This window comes from Epinephelus lanceolatus, chromosome 12, assembly GCF_041903045.1.
Source record: "Epinephelus lanceolatus isolate andai-2023 chromosome 12, ASM4190304v1, whole genome shotgun sequence".
Lineage (NCBI taxonomy): Eukaryota > Metazoa > Chordata > Actinopteri > Perciformes > Serranidae > Epinephelus > Epinephelus lanceolatus.
This window is the reverse complement of record NC_135745.1, coordinates 31,144,600-31,165,270: the sequence shown is the minus strand read 5'-3', so window position 1 is coordinate 31,165,270 and position 20,671 is coordinate 31,144,600. Positions and strand designations below refer to the sequence as shown.

At 43.0% G+C, this 20,671-nt stretch overlaps 1 protein-coding gene across 1 annotated transcript in view; it reads right to left on the bottom strand.

Annotated features, from left to right (window-relative positions):
• LOC117272199 (protein unc-13 homolog A) overlaps nt 1–20,671 on the bottom strand; it is a 57,763-nt gene that overhangs the window by 15,908 nt on the left and 21,184 nt on the right. The window contains exons 9-25 of the mRNA XM_033650982.2: nt 19,950–20,163; nt 16,394–17,488; nt 16,150–16,252; nt 12,273–12,316; nt 11,573–11,651; nt 9,299–9,304; nt 9,115–9,189; nt 8,757–8,976; nt 7,801–8,028; nt 6,074–6,215; nt 5,204–5,373; nt 4,913–5,028; nt 3,203–3,366; nt 2,646–2,799; nt 882–950; nt 546–635; nt 73–207 (exon numbers count right to left, since the gene is read on the bottom strand). Of these exons, the coding sequence (XP_033506873.2) occupies nt 73–207; nt 546–635; nt 882–950; nt 2,646–2,799; nt 3,203–3,366; nt 4,913–5,028; nt 5,204–5,373; nt 6,074–6,215; nt 7,801–8,028; nt 8,757–8,976; nt 9,115–9,189; nt 9,299–9,304; nt 11,573–11,651; nt 12,273–12,316; nt 16,150–16,252; nt 16,394–17,488; nt 19,950–20,163 (3,104 nt within the window). The remainder of the gene's footprint in view (nt 1–72; nt 208–545; nt 636–881; nt 951–2,645; nt 2,800–3,202; nt 3,367–4,912; nt 5,029–5,203; nt 5,374–6,073; nt 6,216–7,800; nt 8,029–8,756; nt 8,977–9,114; nt 9,190–9,298; nt 9,305–11,572; nt 11,652–12,272; nt 12,317–16,149; nt 16,253–16,393; nt 17,489–19,949; nt 20,164–20,671) is intronic.

The following is a 20,671-nucleotide window of genomic DNA, read 5'->3' as shown; positions in this document are numbered from 1 at the left end:
CATCTGTCGAGAAGAGCAGGAATACTGTAATGGCATCATTTGCTTCACACACACACTCGCACACACACTCACAGGGTCCGTCTGATATTCCCTGTTGTAGAGGTCATGGCAGTTGTTGAAGATGTACTCGTAGGTGGAGTTGAGACAAGCTTTCACGCAGTCCTTCACCACCTGGCTTGCCCTGGGGGGACTCTGCAGCTCCTGGACCTGAACACAAATGTTACAAAACATATGGTTGAAACCAGTTCACTTCAAAGAGCTGTCAGACACACGCAGTCGCAGCAGGTTATCTCAGTGGGGAATTATCCGTAAACCCACTGAGCTGCGTGAATCGCACCAGAAATACATCAACACCCTGACACATCCAAACAGAGTTTCATGATGATGGCTTCAGTTTGGATAGGGTAATGTTCAGCTGATCCTCAGTTTATGCCTCAGGCCTCTTTACAGAAAGTACTGGAAATTTGTGTCACGTTTGTTTTTGGAGTTAACTGCTAATGTGAACAGAAAAGAAAAGAAAAGATCTATCTTTCAGTCATCCTCACCTTCATCCTGAAGAATGTGATGCTCGTCAAGAGATCGACTGTAGACTTGAGGTCTTGTAGTCTTTCGGGACTGCTAGCAGGGAAGTTATTCTGAGGGCATGTTCACACACAAAAGAGACGATTATAAACGGTACAAGTTAAAAATGTTCTCTTCCTTCAGGTAGTAAGATAAAGGAATTAAATATTAGCAGTGACATCAAGACATCATCCTTTTCATCCCAAAACAGAGGCAATGAGTAAGACCCCAGGAAGACTAATAAATAAACATTCATGTACATGTATACACACAAATTGTGGCACTTAGACTCAAAGTGTTGAAAGAGAAGTGGTCAGTACCCGGTACATGGACAGGTCGATCCTCAGGGAGTTGTGCAGCTGATCCAGCAGTTTGACAAACCTCTCCTTCTAAACAGGAGAAGACACAAAAACGGTACAAACCTCACCACTGCTGACAGATTACTTGTTACCACACACAAACCCCAGGCCGGATCTGATAAGGCTCAGCTGATTGGATGTTTGGAGAAGTGGGAGGGGCCACATTTAACTGACTGTTACCTACAGCCCAAGGGGACCACAGGCTAGTCTTTTCTAATGACTATTAAAAGTAATGTAGTAAACAAGGTTCCTACAGCTTAAGGCAAGTTAAATGTAAGACTTTTTTTTTTCTGCCACTCACCATGAAAATTGCAATAACCAAAAACTTGAATTGACATCAATTACTTAAGTAAGGGGAAATGTTTACTGTAGCATAAAACACGATTTCTATGTGTCATGGCGGAGAGGAGGATAGAGCAGTACTGGGAAACACCAGTCTGCACATGGGACTCACTGCTTGGATTCCTGCTGTGAGTTCTAAAAACATTTTGAATAAAATACACCGAGGCTTGAATGTGTTATCTTTTATCAGTTTCAGTCAAAAATCTTCATTAAATAGCCAATTTTTGATGAATTTGCACTTCCCCATGTCGTCCAGGGTACAGTGGGTGTTTCTCAAAGTCAAAGAAGGATCCTTAAATGGCTGAATTTTAAAGATGGTGCGTCATCAAATCCCGTCTGAGGACTGTTCCAAATAAAGGATCCCTCAAATTCTACCGAGGACTGAGTTCCTCATTCAGAGAATTTTCAAGGATGCATGTGTGAATCCTCAGCGGGAATAACTTTGCACATGATTTGCTGGAAGTGAGGGCGGGGCCTCTTCAATGAAACCTGCATCAGCAGAGCTCGGCAGGATTTAGATAGATGTGTCATTTATTTGGATTAGTATCTCCAGGAGTTGTATCATACAAGCATGAAAAATACTGACAGAAACCACATAATTTACTTTCAAATGTGTCCACTGCCAAATAATGAGATTTTTAAGATACCATGATTTCGATAAAACAAAAGTTTTTAATCATTTACAGCACTGATGGAGCGCTAAGTGCCACAAAGGTTTCATTGAGCCTACCTGTTTGTTTTTTTAAGTATAATCCAGAAATATATTCTCCCTAAAAGTCACGTGACTCACTGCTCACTGTGACGTGAAAACACTGCTTACATTTGTTCAAATTGTACAACAACATCAGAGAGTGCCAAAATGGTCACATTACCCTGAAACCCCCTCAGTCTGCTGAGGGTTAATGACATACACCTGGGGACACTCGTTAGAATGTTCCAATGTGTGTTCACTAAATGCTAAGGAGGACTCTTGCCTCTGTAGGATCCTTCCAAGGAAGAGTCCTTAACTTTGAGAAACACCAGCTGACAGCTAGAAAGTGGATCCTCCACTCTAAGCATTTCCCTAAGTATTGTTGGTTCAGCTATCTCAATATGCGTAATGTAAGGGACGTTTGGCAAATTATCTATGAAAAACAGGTGTTACCAATTATTTTGAGATTTTACAATGCAACATCAGAAAAAAAATTCACAAAATCCTACTTTCCCTGTCTTTCCGTGTCTCCGTGTATTTTTTAAGACTTTTGAAAAACTGATTTGAATTCAAAGATTTTTTAAGACTTGCAGAGACTCTTGTATAACATGTTTCACTTTGAATATAAGGCCTCATGTAGTATACAGTCACATATATACGAGGGAAGGACCAAATATTACTCAGGGACTCACGCCAAAGTTTGATGCAGCAAATCTGTCCGAGGCAGAAACATTGTTGGAGGACTGGGTGGTGTGGGCGTAGTAAGCATTGATGTTGGCAAGCAGGGTGCTCATCACAGCTGGCACTCCTGGGCACATGTACTTCGATGACAAGCAGGCGAAGTGGCTGTGGGGTGGGAAGTGGCAAAAAGAACATTTAATGCATTTATTACTCCTCGTACCCACGTACTGGAAGGAAAACATAAACTATATGTATCCAACTGTCTTATCTAACCATGTAACAGTGAGTGGAATAAAATCAAAAACTTATAACATACAACTTATATAACTTAATGGTTGAAGCTGAAATAGACAAGTCTTTTTTTATTTAACAAAAGTAACTGTGGAAAACGAAATGCAGCGTGTCCTGTGATGTTGGTAGCTGCCTCACTCTGAGTAAAATGGAAAGCAATCTGGTTGTCTTTCCAATAGTGGCGCCAACAATAATACCACTCAGAAACTAAGGGGGAAAAATTGAAAAGCTGTCTGTTTCCACTTTAAACATTGACAGTAATGGTGGAAGGACTGACGTCATGGCCTGGTAGATGGACTCCACTCCGTATCTCATGGCGAACTCGTCCACTATCTCCTGAGCCGTCTCCTCGAAATACACCTTCCAGGCATCGTCCCCTTTGGCATCAGGGATCTTTACTACGCCGCCGTTCTGCTCCTCGGTGGTGTACTGGAACAGATGCTGAACAAAGACAAAGGACAGGTAAGTGACAAGAAAAAAAATGTAAAAACAATGATTACATCAAACCAGCCAGATAAAAAGGCGAGGCTGTACAGATCAGGTTAAGAAGGATCAGATCTACTGTAAGTATTAATGCTTGGTGAGCCAGGAGCCTTGATGACATCAAGGAGCTGTATGCAGCATTCGGAGCATCTTCTTGCTGTAGCTCTGGTTGAGGGTGAGAGGCTGTCAGCAAATAGTTTGTTGGTCTCAGGGAAACAGATCTGTGTGGGTACATGAGACCCTAAAAAAGAGGGTGGATCACAGGAAGTACCACCAGTTGGTCCAGGAGCTTCACCTCCATGATGACTGTTTCCAGGCATATTTCAGGATGACTCAGGGGCAGTTTGACAACCTGCTGTCTATCGTTGGGCTGCATAGCTCTGGGTATCCATCAACCACTACCACCAGTTTCTCCTCCATTGTTTACCAACTGTAAACTTGTTGTCGTGACCACCACAGAGGGCCCGCCTCTCAAACCATCCAATTGGACAATGGGAAAAAAAGATGACAAAAAAGGAGATGACATGCGGCACTTTTCCTATCATGTACACACACAAATCTCTGTTTCCCTGTGCCCAACAATCTATTTGCTTTGTGCAGGACTAAAGTTGGAAATTAGCGTTTTTTGCTAAATCTGGTGGAACCATGTTTTCATTTCTTGTAAATTAATAATGTAATTGTCCTCTTATAAATCAAATAAACTAAACTTAACTAAACTCTGAGTTGAATATTTTTTAACTTGAGGAGTTCAGAGCGCTCCGACAAAAATGCCAGGTGCCTAGAGCGCAGAAGTGTGAGCTAAAAGCTTCACTCTTATTAAAAGCAATTGCTGCTAAAACGCTTTCTGTGTGATCGGTGTCTTACTCTAGTATAATTTTACATTGCTAACATGTCAGTGCACTTTATTTTTTATGTATGGCAAATTTCCAGCACAGAGCTTTTATTCTGAAGTGCTGTTTTCTGTTGTAGACTGAGTGACTAATGGACAGCTACAGCACAACACTGGAAACATTGTCAAAGTGAAAATGTGTCTAAATCCAGCTTGATGAGTTTAAAGTTCTTCAGTAATTTTAGGATAGTGACTCATCCCCTTCTTACAACCCTGCAGTTTAACAGGATTATATATGAAACTGTGAAATAGTCTATAGGACTTTATGAGGAGCTGATATATGACACTGTCCCATATCCAGCAGGTCCATATTTGACCTACATTGGTACATATGCCTCAATAATTCCAGACAGTTACTAATGAAGTCAACTGTTACACCGTTACGACAAACCTCATGTTTTATTATTTTGAAAAGGAGCGCACATTTCCCAGGGTGTGAAGGCAGAAACAGAAAATTCACAAGGTGATTGATTGTGTTAATGTGAAACTCAGAATGAAATTGACTGGGGCTAATTAACTCAGAAGGTTGCTCCTGCATAATTAATGCTTTATTTCAAGTGCAAATAATCACAACAACATTTGGAAGGCTTCCACCAGATGTCTGCTCACACTGACCTCATGTAGACAGGTGTACTGGACATGGTACGGAGCGACCGTCTCCTCTCCTTTGATCTCCACACTTATGTGCATCCGGATGGCCCCCGACACGGCGGACTTATCAGTTCTCTTGTCTGTCGAATGAAAGAAAGATACACATGCTTCCTTAGTTGGCTGAAATCTGTTCAATCTACAAGAGACAAGCACTTCAATTATCTGTTTCTTGTTCTGTTATCTCTGTGGCGGCTTCCTGCTCCTCTCATCCGTCTCTAATTCTCCACCGTCTTGTCTCTTATCTTGAAAACTCACCCAGGTTGTACCAGACGTCCATCTCCCCGCTCAGAGTCCGGACTTCGATGATGGTTTGGCCCAGGAAGTCATCGCTCTCACGTTTGAACCTCTGTTTCACGCGGGACTTGATGTCGTCATCCTCGTCCCACACGCGGACCTTGATGCGGTCGGAGGAGTTGTGGCATTCACTGGATGAGGCAGAGACAGAAAGTGTTGGCAAACCAAAGAAGTCCACAGCTGTGATGCAGAGGAGCGAATCATGATGGTGGAGGAAACGAGGGAAAATACACTAATTTCTAAGTACTGCGTGGTTCTCTGGTGATCCGAAAGACATAATAAAGTGTCTTAAATTAATTTTCTGAGATAAAACCTTAAATCAGGGCAATACACTGTCCATACAGTGACATAAAATGACATAACCAGGATGACCACAGGTATCAGACAGATAAATTGAATGTTTTTTATGACCCTTTTAACCAAATTTAGGACAGAATTTTGGACAAATCATATCTTACTTATCTAAGCATTGCAGGTAAGTAGTGTATAGCCTGTGTGGTGTTGTGCAGAGGGAGGTGTTATGTAGGAATATATGGCTATATTTTGCCAAAAGGTAAGTGCAAGTGTGAAATAAAATGACAGCATTATAGTTTTTAAAGGTTTGTAACATTGGAAATATGGAATTTTACATAAATAAAGCTTCACTCATTTTCATAAGAATAAATTAGAAGATGTATAAATGAAATTAGATAAATATGTTTTCTTCACTATTTCAAATTTAAGACTATTTAATGACTTTTAAGGCCTCATTGTTGTAACATTGAATCTAAGACTCTTTAAGGACCTGCAGACAGCCTGGTAACAGCATTGGAAACCCTCCACTGTACTCACAAGTGAAAGTTTTCGTCCCAGACAGGGTTCAGGTTTCCGTAGATGGTCTTGGTTCTCTTCTTGGTCTTCCCAACTTGAACAGTCACATAGGGGTCACTGGAGCCTGTTTTGTCTTTCGCCTGCAGGCCCTGAGCACAAACCACTGAGGAGGAGACACAGAGACATTCAACACAGACCTGTACAGCTGTCTGACTAACACATCCTATTAGAAAATAACTAACCATTACTACATATACTGAGTTACACTTGAGATAATTCTCTGAATATTTTTGGGTCTCCTCTCATTTGTCTGTAGCTGCTACGTCAGCGGCAGTTGGAGCATGGCTCGGTATATTAGCCTCACCCTCTGCAGTTTTGCCACTAGTTTCTGAGGCGGACAGTGTGTCAGAGTCTTTTGCTCAAAAAGTTACCAAACGATCCTTTGTGGCTCACAGGAATGTCACAGCACAGTTGGAATAATAATACAGCTGACTGGCCAATAATCTCATGTGCAATATCTGTATCGACACTTGATATGTGCAATAAGGTCAATTCTGCCACTCAGCCTCTCTATTAGTCATTATAAATAAACTGTTTTTATTTTTACTGCTTACAATCAGTCACTCGGGTGTAATATCAGTATTGTTAAACTGTGCAATATCTATACTTCCATCGGTCAATAATGTGAATGCAGCTATTCAGTCTGCGTCTTTATTATATTCTGCTTCTTTTTGATGCTTCCTGATTATATTGCTTTGTGTTTTTATACTGTTTGATTCTTATATTGCTCTTTGATTTTGTACAGTTTACTTATTTTACGTACTTGTACTTGTACGGGTGCTGCACAGTGATTAGTGTTAGCTAGCTCAAATGGTTGCACAAGGATTCAAGGGTAATAGTTAGGCTATCGTTAATGTTGTGTACTGTATTTTATTTATTTAATTTATTTATGAACTCGTCCTGAGTCCACTGCTTTCGTGTTGGTTTCGGATCTCCGAGATCTCCTTCTCACTAATGTTCCTAGCGAATTCATCTCCACTAATAATATGTTGGATTTATGTTGATAAGTATTTTCACAGACATTATAATTTTTGTAAGAAAAAACAAAACAAAAACCAAAGTAAATTAAAGGTTAAAAATAAAATTATAAAACAGTAATTTGGTGGCCCAAGTGCGGTTACTCTGAGGACCCCGTAGAGGTTGCAGACACCCTGTTGAAGACCCAGGCTCAGAGCTGCTGGCTAACTCACCATTAAGAGAGACGCTGTGGTCATTTACACGAGGAACAACGTAACTTTGTTGACTATTTCAGAAGCTAAAATTTTACTTCTGTTTTCTCTGTCAAGTTTCTAATTACAGTTTTTTTAGTTTTGCTGCTGTGATGTTCCACAATATTTGCTGCGGTGACATTTCTGCTCTTACTGCATTCCTCAGTAGAAAACCACTCGCTTCTCCAATTTATCAAAACCGGCATGTAAATATCAGTGTGCCAGATGCAGGCACACCTGTTTTTTAAAGAGAATGGGAGGTGACACTGATTCATTGAATTCATGTTATGCCCCAAACCCACTTATGATTAATTAAGGGACGAAATAAAACCCTGTTCCCCCTTGTACATTATTCTGCGTCCACATTATGCGCCATTTAAGTAGCAAAAGTGGAACTGGACACCAAAATGAACTTGCACCACAGATTGTTTGAATATGGCCCTGTATGTGCATATGTAACATTTGACACCCTTAACTCACCAGTGATGCTGATCTTCGCTGACCATTTGGAGGTCCCGTCGAGCACGCTCTGCTTGATTTGTTTCATCTGCGCAGCGTGTGTTGTTTTGTCAAGGGCGAACACTTCCAGGATGAGCTCAAAGATTTCTGGTTTGTTCCTCTCTCTGATCTTCATGCGATCCTTCAGGACCATGATGATGTTCTGGGTTCGGTCCTCCGCCCCGTGCTTGGAGCTCTTCTCTGCAGCTCCTGATGAGATGAAGGATGCAGGAAGAACGGTTTATAGTGTAAAATATATTCAAGGCAATATGGCGCACAGACTAGCAGCTTATCTCCTGTTTCCCCCTGCAATCTATCTCTTTAAAGCTGAGTGCCAAGTTAAGATATCATCAAATCAATTTTTAAAGTCTTTGACATTTCTTGGCAGGGGATCAAACCCCAAACCTCCCAATATTCGTGCAAAAACTGAATCCACTTAACCACTGATCTGGTCAGGAAAAAAAGTAGATAGAGAGTAAAAGACCAAGAGATGTTGTTGGCATCGAGATCTTGTGAGACTCTTTGGAGACAGCAGAGCAATGAATTATGCATAGCGTAGATTGACTCCGTTTGAATCAGTATGGGAATTGGATAAGTCACCCCCGTGTGGAGGTGAATTAGACAAAGCAGTATGGATGCAAAGGCTATGGGTGTAAGAGAGAGAGGAGAGGCAGGGGTATGACAGCACATTACTCAGGAGATAAATTGGAAAGGAAGAGGGAGGAGAATGTGAGAGTGGATAGAGAACAAGAATAATGGGATGTCAATCGGGCAGAAGGATACAGAGGAGGAGCTAAAATAGGTTTTGGGTTTGTGTGGACGGCTGTGTGTGTGTGTGTGTGTGTGTGTACCAAAGTAAAAATAGATGCATAAGTTAAAAAGAGTGTTTTGTGCAAGTGTGCAAAAATGTGTGTGTGAGCGGATGCTGCCATGCTTACTCTGCAGACAGTCGGCGTTGAGCAGATCCTGGCACTTATCGTGGCATTTGACGCCGCACTCGGAGCAGCGCATGCCTTGCCTGGCGATACCCCAGAGCAGCCCCTCGCATTCGTAGCAGTAGGTCGGGGTGGTGGCTGTCCACACCTCAAAGTTGTGTGGAGTGGTGGAGGAGATGGGGTAGATCAGAGCCTGCAGGGTCTTTTTATAAACATGACTTTTCTGCAAAGGGCATGAAGGAGAGAAATGTGAGTTTTTACACCGGTGGTGATGAAAGGTCGGAAAATCCTGAATAGAATTGTGAAGAAGAAGAAGAAGAAGAAGAAGAAGAAGAAGAAGAAGTGAGATGAGGAAACCCACCAGCTCTTCATTGCCGAGAGTGGTGGAAGCCATGGCGGAGGTGATTCCAGCCTTACGAGAGTTCTGCACCAGAGACTGGGGACGAGAGGGCGTACAGAGAAGTGTTTATGTTTGAATGTTTGAATGTTTGAACTAGACTGTGGACTTTATGTTTGATTCCTGTGAGAGACAAGCAGGTACTCACCATGGCCTGATGAGGCCGGGCAGCGATGAGACAGAGGAGGAGATGTGGAGGAGGAACAGAAAGGAATATATTTTAGTTTAGGTTTCAGACACGAGCAATACATGTATGTACAATACATGCACATTTTTATCAATCCCTGTGAACCACAACTTCTTCAAACCTGACCAGTCATCTCAGTTTCCTTTAAGTTTCACCAATCACAGAAGTCTTCAACAAAACATCATCAAACTGACTTCCTTGTTTCTGGTTGTCAAGATGCAGACGTCTCACATATGACAACAAAATGGCTGCTAAAGGTATTTCCTGATGCTCTGCACAAAAGTGGGGGTAAACCAATGTGTTCCACTACAACACACAACACTCTTCTACCGCCAAAGACACCTGGAGAATGGCTGAAAGAACCAAAGCGACGAGCATCTAGTGTAAAATAAATCCCAAACTCAAAACAGTGTGGTTTGATTCTCACTGTAACAAGTTTCCTTTGATTTTTCATAAATCACGCATTAAAAATCTTTCCAATTTTTGTTTGTTTACACAATTTCTTTGCAAAATATGCCTAAAAATATCACAACATGTTTTTAAGCTGTTAAATCAGGCATTTCAGGCTCCAACTATCCCAATAAAAAAAGCTTGCAAAATCCTGGAGAGACTGATTTATGAACCCCTGTGTGTGTATGTGTGAGCCACTATGCATATCTGACAGGTATGCCTTAACCTCTAGAGGAGAACAGCATAATTACATTGATTAGTTACTGTAATTATATCAACACCACCGATATGCATGCATTTATCAACAAATTGAGCTTATGACACTGTGGAAGGGGCAACAGTCAGACGTCGACATGAGGAGTCTTCATGAGTATATTCACTTTGGATTATAGACAAAAAAATAACAGAGACGTACAGGGGAACTGAAATCATGTTAATTAGGGATGCACCGATTGCAGCCGAACATGGGTATTATTTGCCGACATTCGCCTTGTTGGCAAATAAGATGACATTTACTGATGGCAGTAGCTGATGTGTTTCAGTTGTGTTACATCAATTTTGCACAGGCTGAAAGGCAGAGCTCAAGACTAATGGTGTCCCAGGAATATTAGAGAACACGTTTAGGGCGAACAGAGGACGCAGAAGTCTCCCTGTTGACACATCAGAGAGGACACACCCTATTTTTCCTACATATTGACATTGTGATCAACAAATCAATGTTAACACCAGCACAAGGAGAGCTAGTTAATGTTAGCTGTTAGCAGAACTAACTGCTGAGTTATATTATACAACAGTTAGTTCCGGCCCTGCAATCTGATTGGTCGAGAGACAGTAAAACCGTGATGATATTGGAGTACAACATCACGGTTATTTCACTGTGTATGTATCACTCCGCCTCACAGCTGATTGCAATCAACAATCAAATCAAAACTGACGGTTAGTGTCAGTTAGGTCAGCAGTTGCGTTGTAGGCTAATTAATTCATCCACTGTCAAACAGCCAAAAATATGGATTTATTTCCTAAAATAAGTTTTGAATTGCACTATGAATGGTCATCAGAGGAAGATGAGGGAGAGGAGAAGCTGAATCCATCTGAGCACACATCCAGGTTTGTCAGTGTTTCATCAGCGGAGCTCAATGACTTGGAGAAAAGCAACATACTGTCAGATCAGAAGGCAGAGTCGGCTGTGCCTGTGAAGCGACAGTCCACCATGCAGTCACCAGAGACTTATTTCACCGGCTGCACAATTAATGGAAATGTGCAGATAAATGTGTATAAAGAGTAAGTGCCTGGCGCACCATGTTTGTGTTACATAGCAACGGTGACACCGGAGTCCTGAGGGAGCTATTTTTGTTGGCGGAAGACAAATAAAATGCTTAAATTATCTATTTTGTCCTCATTTGTCAACATTTCTTAATCAGCCTTGCTTATTTAACTGTTGAACTGTAGTATAAAAGCAATATCACACTCGAGCTCGTGATGTTGTACTGTGATATCGTCACGGCTGTGATTCGGTCGTAGGCACGAGGCTGCAGGCTTAATTATGATGCATCAAGCTCTATTTGCTAAAAATGTGTATTGGACGAAGGTTAATTTCACAATCGGTGCAACCCTAGTTCAGATGTTTTCATTGTAAGAAAACAACTATAAAGCATGAGAGGCAGGAATAGAGATTGTTGATTTAGAGTAAACTGAGATCCAGAGAAACCAATAAAGTCTGCAACAACAGTGATTACCCCCTCATACTGGTGTACATTACTGCTTGTGTCCGTGTTTGTTTCTCACCAGATCTCTGACGAGAGGAATGGCTTTCCTCTTGCGAAGGTCAGGCATGCTGTCGATACTGTACAGTGCACCTCCCATGCTGAAGAAGAAAAGTACGAACCATTATACATTTGTATAAATATGTTCATTGAAATTTACAGTAGAAAAAAATATTCTCTCATCAAAATGTCTTACTGTGAAATCATGTTTTGTTACTGTGGGGCAGATGTAATTCCCTCCATCAGTGTTTCTAATGCTCCAGTCAAGGGCTTTACTGGAGTTTAATTACGTCGACTGCCTCGTCTCAAATAGTGGCAGCGACACTCCTCACACCTGGGTATAATTTCTGGGTTTCTATTTGGCTAACTTAGCACTTATTCAGTATGCAGCCTCAGTTCCACTCTGAGGTCTGCCTCATCTACAAATGACCTGCCAGCTAAGTCAGGGCAGCCCACCGCCGCTCAATACTCACTGGCCAAATGCCACGAGCTGAATGAGCCTGTGGATCGGAATGAAATGGAACGGAGGATTCCCGGACTAAAGAAGGGCATTTTCAATCTAAGGCGGCGGCAGTGGCGGCAGGTTTCCATGATGAGCTGAGGATAATTTTAATTGAGTTTAATTTATGGAGTTATTGCATTAGCTCGACTAATACACCGTGTGATTTATAATATGTTCTGTGTGAGAGATATTACTGCAGGAACTGAGAGCAGACACTCACCCTCCTTTACCAAACCACAGGGAGTTGGAGGTCTCTCCTCGAGCCTGAAGGAGACAAAGAAAGAATGTAAGAGGAAGAAAACTTAACTGTATCCCTGCAGCCTTTACTAACATTCATATACTGTATGAATGAGGCTGCATCACTAAAGGAAAGCGCTTCATCAGACTCTTCACATCTAAAATCCCATCTCATTGGTGCGTAGGTTAAAATTTCAAGGGTGACGCAGGCGACATGTCCCCCTTAATATCTAAAATGTGTATTTGCCCCCCCTCCCAAAAAAGCATTAAAGTAGCAGAGGGCTTTTACTTTGACAAAATTAAAGACATTTACACCATAAATGGTGCAGAAAGGGCACAAAATGGTGCATAAGAGTTCACCGGAATGCATGAAATTAAGTGTGTGATGCTCCCCGAACCCCACATTTCATATATGTGACACCCCTACACCCAATGTTCAAGCATGTCAAAGCCTACATCCTTTCATTTGTTTGTTGTCACCTCAGTGGTAGAAAGTGGGCTGGGTCAGTAAAAACTCTTATTTAGTGCTAATGCTCAAGGATCTCTAAGGACGCATTTACACTGGCGCTATTTGATCCACTTCAAACGAACCCTGGTGCACTTCCACAGATAGTTTGGTTCGTTTGGAGTGGTGCAAACGCTCATTCGAACTCTGGTGCGGACCAAACAAGCTAACCCTGGTCCGCTTGAAAACTGGGTGTCTTGGTTCACTTGCAAGTGAACCCTGGTGCGGTTCGCTTACAGTGGGAAATGCAAACGGACTATCCAGCAGACCAAAGAGAGGAAGTCACGTAGAGCGCAGTGCATATGTATGATTTATGGACATTTATGCAGTCTGAAAATGAGATTAGTTGGTTACTACGGTACCAGCTAATGGGGATCCTTAATAAATTAAACTAAACTAAACCTCGCTCAGCATCTGTTTAACCACAGCAGCATGTCATTGTCTCTCACTCTCCGCTGTCTTTTCTGGTACTGCTGCATTTGTCTCATGTACAGAGCAACATGCTGGATAGGGAATGGAAGGGGATGGATTTCCGTTTTCGGTCCTGGCCAATCGCTGAGCCAGATTTTCTTCTTCCTTTTGCTTTTTTTCTTCCAGGTCAGTGCTCGAAACAAGCACTGACCAGGAAGAAAAAAAGCAGCTGTTGTAACTGTGTGATGTTGTGCAGGTGGTTTGGTCTGCTTTAAAAAGTGCAATGTGAAAGTGAACCGAACCAAATGAAGGTGTGAAAGTTTTCGGCATTCCCCGCCCAGCCAAACCAAGTCCCCTGGACTATCCTGGTGTGAATGCGCCATAAGATGCCAAACACAATTTGTACAACTGGGAAATAATCCTGAGGAAATCTGCCAAGACTTGATTCATAGGCAAGCATAATTGGGAACTAAAAAGAAATGTCACCCTTATTAATTAGAGAATACATAAACTGGTCTTGTAACTATGCAAAACTGTCTTTTGGAGAACCTGATGCAGTGCGGCTGATAATCAGACTGGATGACAGCTTTTACATGCCACAACAGAACAGATCAAATTGTTGTGAAGATGAGTGAGCATAGTGAAGGTGCCTGTTTACACAGTGAGGACTTCAACAAGACATCTGTTGCACGCATCTCCTTCTTTCTCTCAAGCATCCAATCAGATTGTACCTACCTGTCAGCATGCTCCAATGATGGCCGAGCAAAGTGCATGTGAGTGTCACTATGGCAATGACATGAAACTGGAAAGAAAACAAAGTGGGTCGGCACAAACAAAAACAAAACCAAAGAAAAAGGACAAACGAAAGGAAGCCAAATGTACAAAAACGCAACGCGACACACATCAACATAAACATCAAAGCAAGTGATTAATTCTTTGTACAACTGAATTCAAAGGTAATGAATAGCAACAGAATATGTGAATAAAATGTGCAAGTGAAAACTGATCAAGCAAAACTGAATGTGCACAATTAAATCAAGCAGATTTGTTGAGGAGCGGTGTGGTGCTGCACCCAAACTAAAATAACAAGCTTGCTGTCTGTCACCCAAAAGGTGGCTATCATAGAATATGAAACACATTAAAGGGACGATTCATTCCCAAATCAAAAATACATAGTTTATCTCTCACTTGTAGTGCTATTTGTCAATCTAGATTGTTTTGGAGATATCAGTTGTAGAGATGTCTGCCTTCTCTCCAGTATAATGGAACTAGATGGCACTCAGCTTGTGGTGCTCAAAACGCTTAAGAACTACATCTGAGAACATTAACAGCAATGTCTCTTTCCAGAAATTATGACTCGGTTATTCAAGATAATCCACAGACATTTTTGTGAGCAGTTTTATGTGTTTGTGTGTCTTCTTTCTAACAAGCCACACCCATCAACCATATCACTGCGCAGAAGGAAGTGTGCATCTACTCAGCTTAGCTTACTCATACACTTTTCAACAGTCATGGGCTGACTTGGCTTGACTTGGCTTGGTTTGGGCTGCAGCCCAGCACAGCAGGGATTTGCACTTCCATTACAACAGGGCTACCATCTTGAAGGTGTCTTCAGCTGATGATGGCTCGTCTTGGGTGATGACGTTTAAAAGCAGCGGGCTGATTCACAGCTAAAGTCCCCTTTTATTTTTGCTGCATGTGTTTTAGTTTACCTGTTGGAGGTGAGCTGTTTGCAGAAGCGCAGTAAGAGCATGTTGTCTGCAGCTCTTCATCAACATCTCACTGTGGCTGTTTCTGCTCTCACTGTCCTCCCTGCCGTATTATCAGAGTTGCTTTTACTGAAGAGAAGCTGCTAACAAAGTTCCACCAGCTCAGTAATAATATTTAATTTCCTGTAGATTCTTCACAATAAAAGTAAAAGTATGAACTTTTACTGTGAAGCAGCAAGATAAGGAAATGTTGAGTTTTCGAGCAGCAGCTTCACACAACTTCTAATGCGGTGGATAGTGATTATGGAACAGTAAAATAAAGCAGATATCTAAAGTACAAACAGGACGCAGGAGAGAAACTTAACTCCAAGCCACAGAGATTCAGTTAGAAGCTACGCTAGTACTGAGAGACTTTGAAAAACACCTTTCTCTCTGGGCTCCTGCAGACGAACGTGAGTTAAGTTTCACAACACACACGCTTGTTTGGGGAAGAGAAAAGGGGTCGTCGGTTGGAGAGAGGTCACCGCTACACACAAGGGCGTACAACCCAGTTTTTGGATGTACTCCAGCAAAGGTCCATCTCCGGCATGGCTTGGTGTGGCACGGCACGTCTAAACTGACAAAGAAAACAAAAATCGACGCAGCATGACTTTGCTCGGCATGGCCAAGAGTGACAATGGAAAAAGGGACTCAGTTTTGCCAGGTGAGCTAGCAATAGATGCCTCCTTCTGCACGGTGATACAGTTAGTGGGTGTAGTTTAGTAGAAAAATAAATAGTTCCTACATGGGTTACCTTCCTTATCTTGATCAACGGGGTCATGATTTCACGAGACAAGCTGGGAACAATTTGCAGACGTCTCTGTGGCCAATATCGCCAACACTCACACCAAAACAATCTACATTGATAAAAAGCAACACAGTGAAGAGGAAATATATTTTTGGTGAACTGTCTCTTTAAGTCTTCTTTCTGGTGTCCAGCAAAAACACACCATCAAAAAAAAGAACTCAAGAACTTACTGTATGCACCCTGTCTTTGCACATAAATAATGCACTGCACATTCATATTTCAGAGACTTGGTAGACACTTTTAGAGGCTCTTGAACTCGGGTGTATCTTTTAGATTACAGGGTGGAGCTGAATCGAGCAGGCCCGCAGCTCTGGGAGTCGGACTGGACTGTTGTGGAGGACTGGACTGGAATTTGGAGTGAGGGTGGGGTTCAAACCAGTGATCTTACCTCCCGAAGCTGTTCTAAGACTTTGTTATAGAGCCTCAGCCAGTTCTCTTTGGCTCTGACTGCTGGATCCACTGGCTCTTTGGGCTCCTCTATGACTGGAGGACTGAAACAAAAAAAACTTTTTAGAGTTTTAACAAAAACGTCTGCAGCTGATACATTTATAGGATTGGTGGTGAATGTGTTGGTTCTCTTCTGGTCTATTTTTGTTGTCATTGATCTGAATCCTTTCAACCTTCGCTCCTACCTCTCCGGCGGCATCTCTTCTTCCTTTACTGGCGTCGGCGGCTGGCTCTCTTGAAAATGCCCCTCTGTCTCCTCCATGGGGAGCGTCTCCTCTGGCTGAGCAGGGGGCGTCCTGGCCTCCTTCTCCAACATCGCTTCCTCCTCCAGCCATGGCTCTTCCTCCAGATTGACAGCCTGGTCCTCAGGGGCAGCTGACTGTGTGGTGGCAGGACCGTTGAGATGGGATTGAGGCTGCCCAGAGGACGGAGTCTGTTGGGAGGGAGGGCCCGTGGCGGTCGAGGGGGGCTGGGAGGCTGAGTTAGCCACGGTGGCTGGGTGGGATGGAGGGACGCTGCTGGCTGCGGTAGACTGCTGTTGCTGAGATGCGGCTGCGGCTGGAGGCTGAGCCTGGGCAGGCTGCGCGGTGGGAACAGAAGACAGGAAAGTAGAGGCCAAGCCTGTGACTGCAGCTGTTAGAGGTTTGGCCATTGAGAAGAAGGAGGTGGCAGACGGGGCTGGCTGTGGCTGTGTTTGGGGCTGGGGCTGCTTAGGTGGTTGGACTGTTTGTTGACCAGAGGGGGGCTGTACTGACAGGGCCATGCCAGGAGGCTGAGACTGGTTGGATGTTTGGTTGGGGGGTTGAGTGGGGGGCTGCTGTTGGTGCAAGGACGGCTGTTTCTCTAGTGGAGGTCTGGAGCTGGGCACATCCAGAGTTGGGGCGGCTGTTGACGTTGGGGTCGGGGTAAACGGAGGCTCCAAGTCCTCACTGAGGGTCCCATCCAAGTTGTACAAATCCTCGTCATCATACATCATCTCCTCGTCCTCATAGAGGCCCTCTTCTTCTCCCTCGTACAGTCCTCCATCATCCTCCTCGTACAGAGCCGCCTCCTCTCCTCCGTCTTTGCTGTAGCCTCCCTCATCGCTGTACGCCCCCTGGGTCTCATCAGGGTCCCAGTCAGGAGAGCCTTTACTGTAGCTGACCGAGGAGTGGCAGGAGTGGTAAGAGTCGTTCTCGTCGTAAGGGTCCCTCTCCCCATACTCACCGCCATAGTCCTCCTCACTCAGCTGACTGCTACACCGACTCAGCTCTGCAGAAGATGCATAACTCCCTGAGGGACTGAAGGGAGGAGAAACAGAAACAGAGATAAGACACAAGACTGTATGCCCAGGATGGACTAATTATCTAAGGATACAGTTACATAACAAACACGTAGGTTATTATTGCATGTATACATGTACGCATATAAAATAAACAGTTTTCCCTCCCTTTATGAGCCATAATCCCAAAAATGCTTACAGAGCACTTTATCCGAACACTCAGAGGCCTGTACACTTTGTACTCTATCAGACAGCCCTACTAAAAACCTTTTCTACATGTCTTGGGGTGGCCAGGAATAATGCTGATGGCTAATCGATGAAAAGCACCGGGGATACAAGCGTACCAGACAAGCAGCGAGAAATAGAGCAGAACAGAAAGGTGAGAGGCCTCCAGAAAGCTGACAAAAGAAAAAGAACAAGCATCCAGAAATGCAACAAATAGGGAAAAAGTATTTATACTCCCTGATGAATGGGGCTATTAAAAACAGAATAGAGGCACAGAGAGGAAGGAGGATGGATGGGGGGAGAGGGAGATAGTGAAGACAGGAAGGGAGTGGAGAGCGCAGAGACAAATAGAAAGAGAGAGCGGAGTGGAGAGAGCTGAGAGGAGAGAGATGAAGACGAATGGGCGGGGGTGTAGGCAGGTTGCCCTGTCCAATACAGTCACACAGGCTGCTAATCTTATGTGCAGTATTGACCATTAGATTGTGAGTTGAATAATTCATAAAAGAAGGGGTGAAGGTACGCATAGCTTCAATCCCGGTCCGTGAGAAATACGTCAATACAAGCTGAGAAATGAAACAGTATTGTAAACAACTCTGAAAGAGAAATAGCGTTTGGTCTGTGTGACCCAGTGAAGGACACACTTACACACTGCATGAGAGAATTTCATTGACTATGGTCATTCAATAATTGACATTTTTCTCTGCACAGGTCTAAATAATAAAATGATTTTGATCAGGTGTCTGCTACCACTGCTGATTTCTTGAAAACCGTATCAGCTATCAAAATGTCCTTTTAGCCTAATAAAGTCCCAGATCTCATGAACCGTTTAAAGTTTTAATCATTTTTCCATGTTTAAGTATGACGATTTGTTCAAGCCCAAAAGAGGAGTGACTTTAACTCTGTCCACGTTGATTTCTCAACTATCTCTCGTTACTTTGAAAAAGAAATTTAAAGCAGTCTTTTGCGATTTTCATAAAAACGACTTAGCGAATGTCTGAGGAAAATCAAAGCACATCATTCCCAATCATTCCACAGGTTTTGATGTATTTTTTACAAATGTGTTGGCAACATTGCAAGAGGAATAGCATGCCAAAATTTTATGGATGAAGAAAAAGAGATAAGCCTGATGAATTATATATATAATGTACCTTCTCTTGCAAAGCAGGCACCCAAACTATGGCCAAATTCCAAGTATTAATTTTGCCTCTAACCTGAAACCAGATCTTTTTTAATTTAACACTGATCAAAATGTCCTCAAACCCCCAAAGACGTCCTGATTATTACAACAATTAGTTAATTAACCATTGAGTCAACTGAGAAAATTAACATCATTAAAGGTGCAGTCAGCGATTCTAATCCAATACACTTTATGTCAGATTCAGCAAATCTCTCCGCACGGTGCTCTAGCTGTCTGTAGTGGTGTTCGTACACAGGCCTGGCTCTGTAACTGGGCAACAAATGAAGTGGCTTGCACTGAACATACTAAGGAATGAGCAACACAGGGCTCGTGTACAGGACAGGGAAAACACCATGGATGTATAAAGAGAAAGGCAGCGAGGGCAAGAGAGGCGGTAAAATGTCGGGCAGGAAATCCAAAATGTGAAACTCTATCAGGAGCTGCTTGTCAAAATAAATCCAAACCTATATTACTGGACCATGTATGAATTTAATTTGAAAGGACAGACACAGGAAGTGTCCACGCTCAGCAGTCAGGCAGGAGTCAGGTTAATTTCCAAGGCTGGTACCTGCGGTTATTCCACAGGCTAGTTAATAACATGTCGGGCAGGAAATCCAAAGTGTGGGATCATTTTGAGAAGGTGAAGGACGAACCCAAGGTGATATGTAAACTCATCTTCATTGGTCGACTACAAACATGACGTATCATCTGAAACACGGAAGTAGCTACATGCCCATTAGCCCACAGCGTCATTAACAGGCGGCTCGCTCAGTGTGTGACGTGCACTTGTAGATAAAATATAGGCCTATTAATGAAGGTTCATTAGTACGGTTTTGTATTTCTCTGTAATGTAGCACAGTGTTAACAATGTTACTGATATTATTCTTTCTCACACCTTCAACTCAAACCATTGTGTTGCCCCGCCCAAAATATATCATTTAATAATTACATTAATATCATAAACATGCAGGCAACTAGTCGACTAATGGACGATTATTTGTCGACTAGGAGAATTAGTCATGGGCAGCCCTACTGATCATTACTTCCACGTCCCACTCACACTGACGCAGGCACACACCTGACAGTCCTCTGATGTTGGTAGTCGAGGTCGTGGCTGTTGCCAGAGCGTGGGTAAGAGTAGCTTCTGGAGCTGCGGTGCTGGTGGCTGATGGGATACTGGTGGACAGAGGCATTGGGCTGGGATGTGCTGTAGTAAGGAGGGGGGATGCTGTTACTGGTCTCACTGCGGTAGTCGCTGTCCCTGTCATCCACAGCACTGTCTGGGTCTTCATCTGCACAGAGGCACGTGGCAAGAGAAAACATTCATCAGTCTTTTTGATGGCGTCCTCACAGAGTGCAGAAATAGACAAGAGAAAAGATGGGAAAAAAGAAAAGAACATCATGAAAGAGATGATCCCAACTGGCGACTTGTCATGTGGCACAAAGATAAGAGGCTCTAATCAGCACTGAACCAATCTTTTAGTACTATGGTAATTACAGATAATATAGATGAGATGGCAGCGTTCCACTACTGAACCCCCATCAGACCCATATAGGTCATTCAGAGTGCATCCATACATGAGGCACATGATGAATGTCATCAGCGGCTTCCTTCTCATTCTCATCACCATAACTGAACATAAACCCGTTCCTGCTCACGAAGGACATGCTTTATTTTTCTGTGGTTTCCATAGATCAGAGATTAACATCCCAGAGGGAAGTGATGAGAGACAGTGCTGAATCAGTCAAAAGTGAAACCAGCATCTATTAATCATTCATCATTATCCATCATCGTCTCTG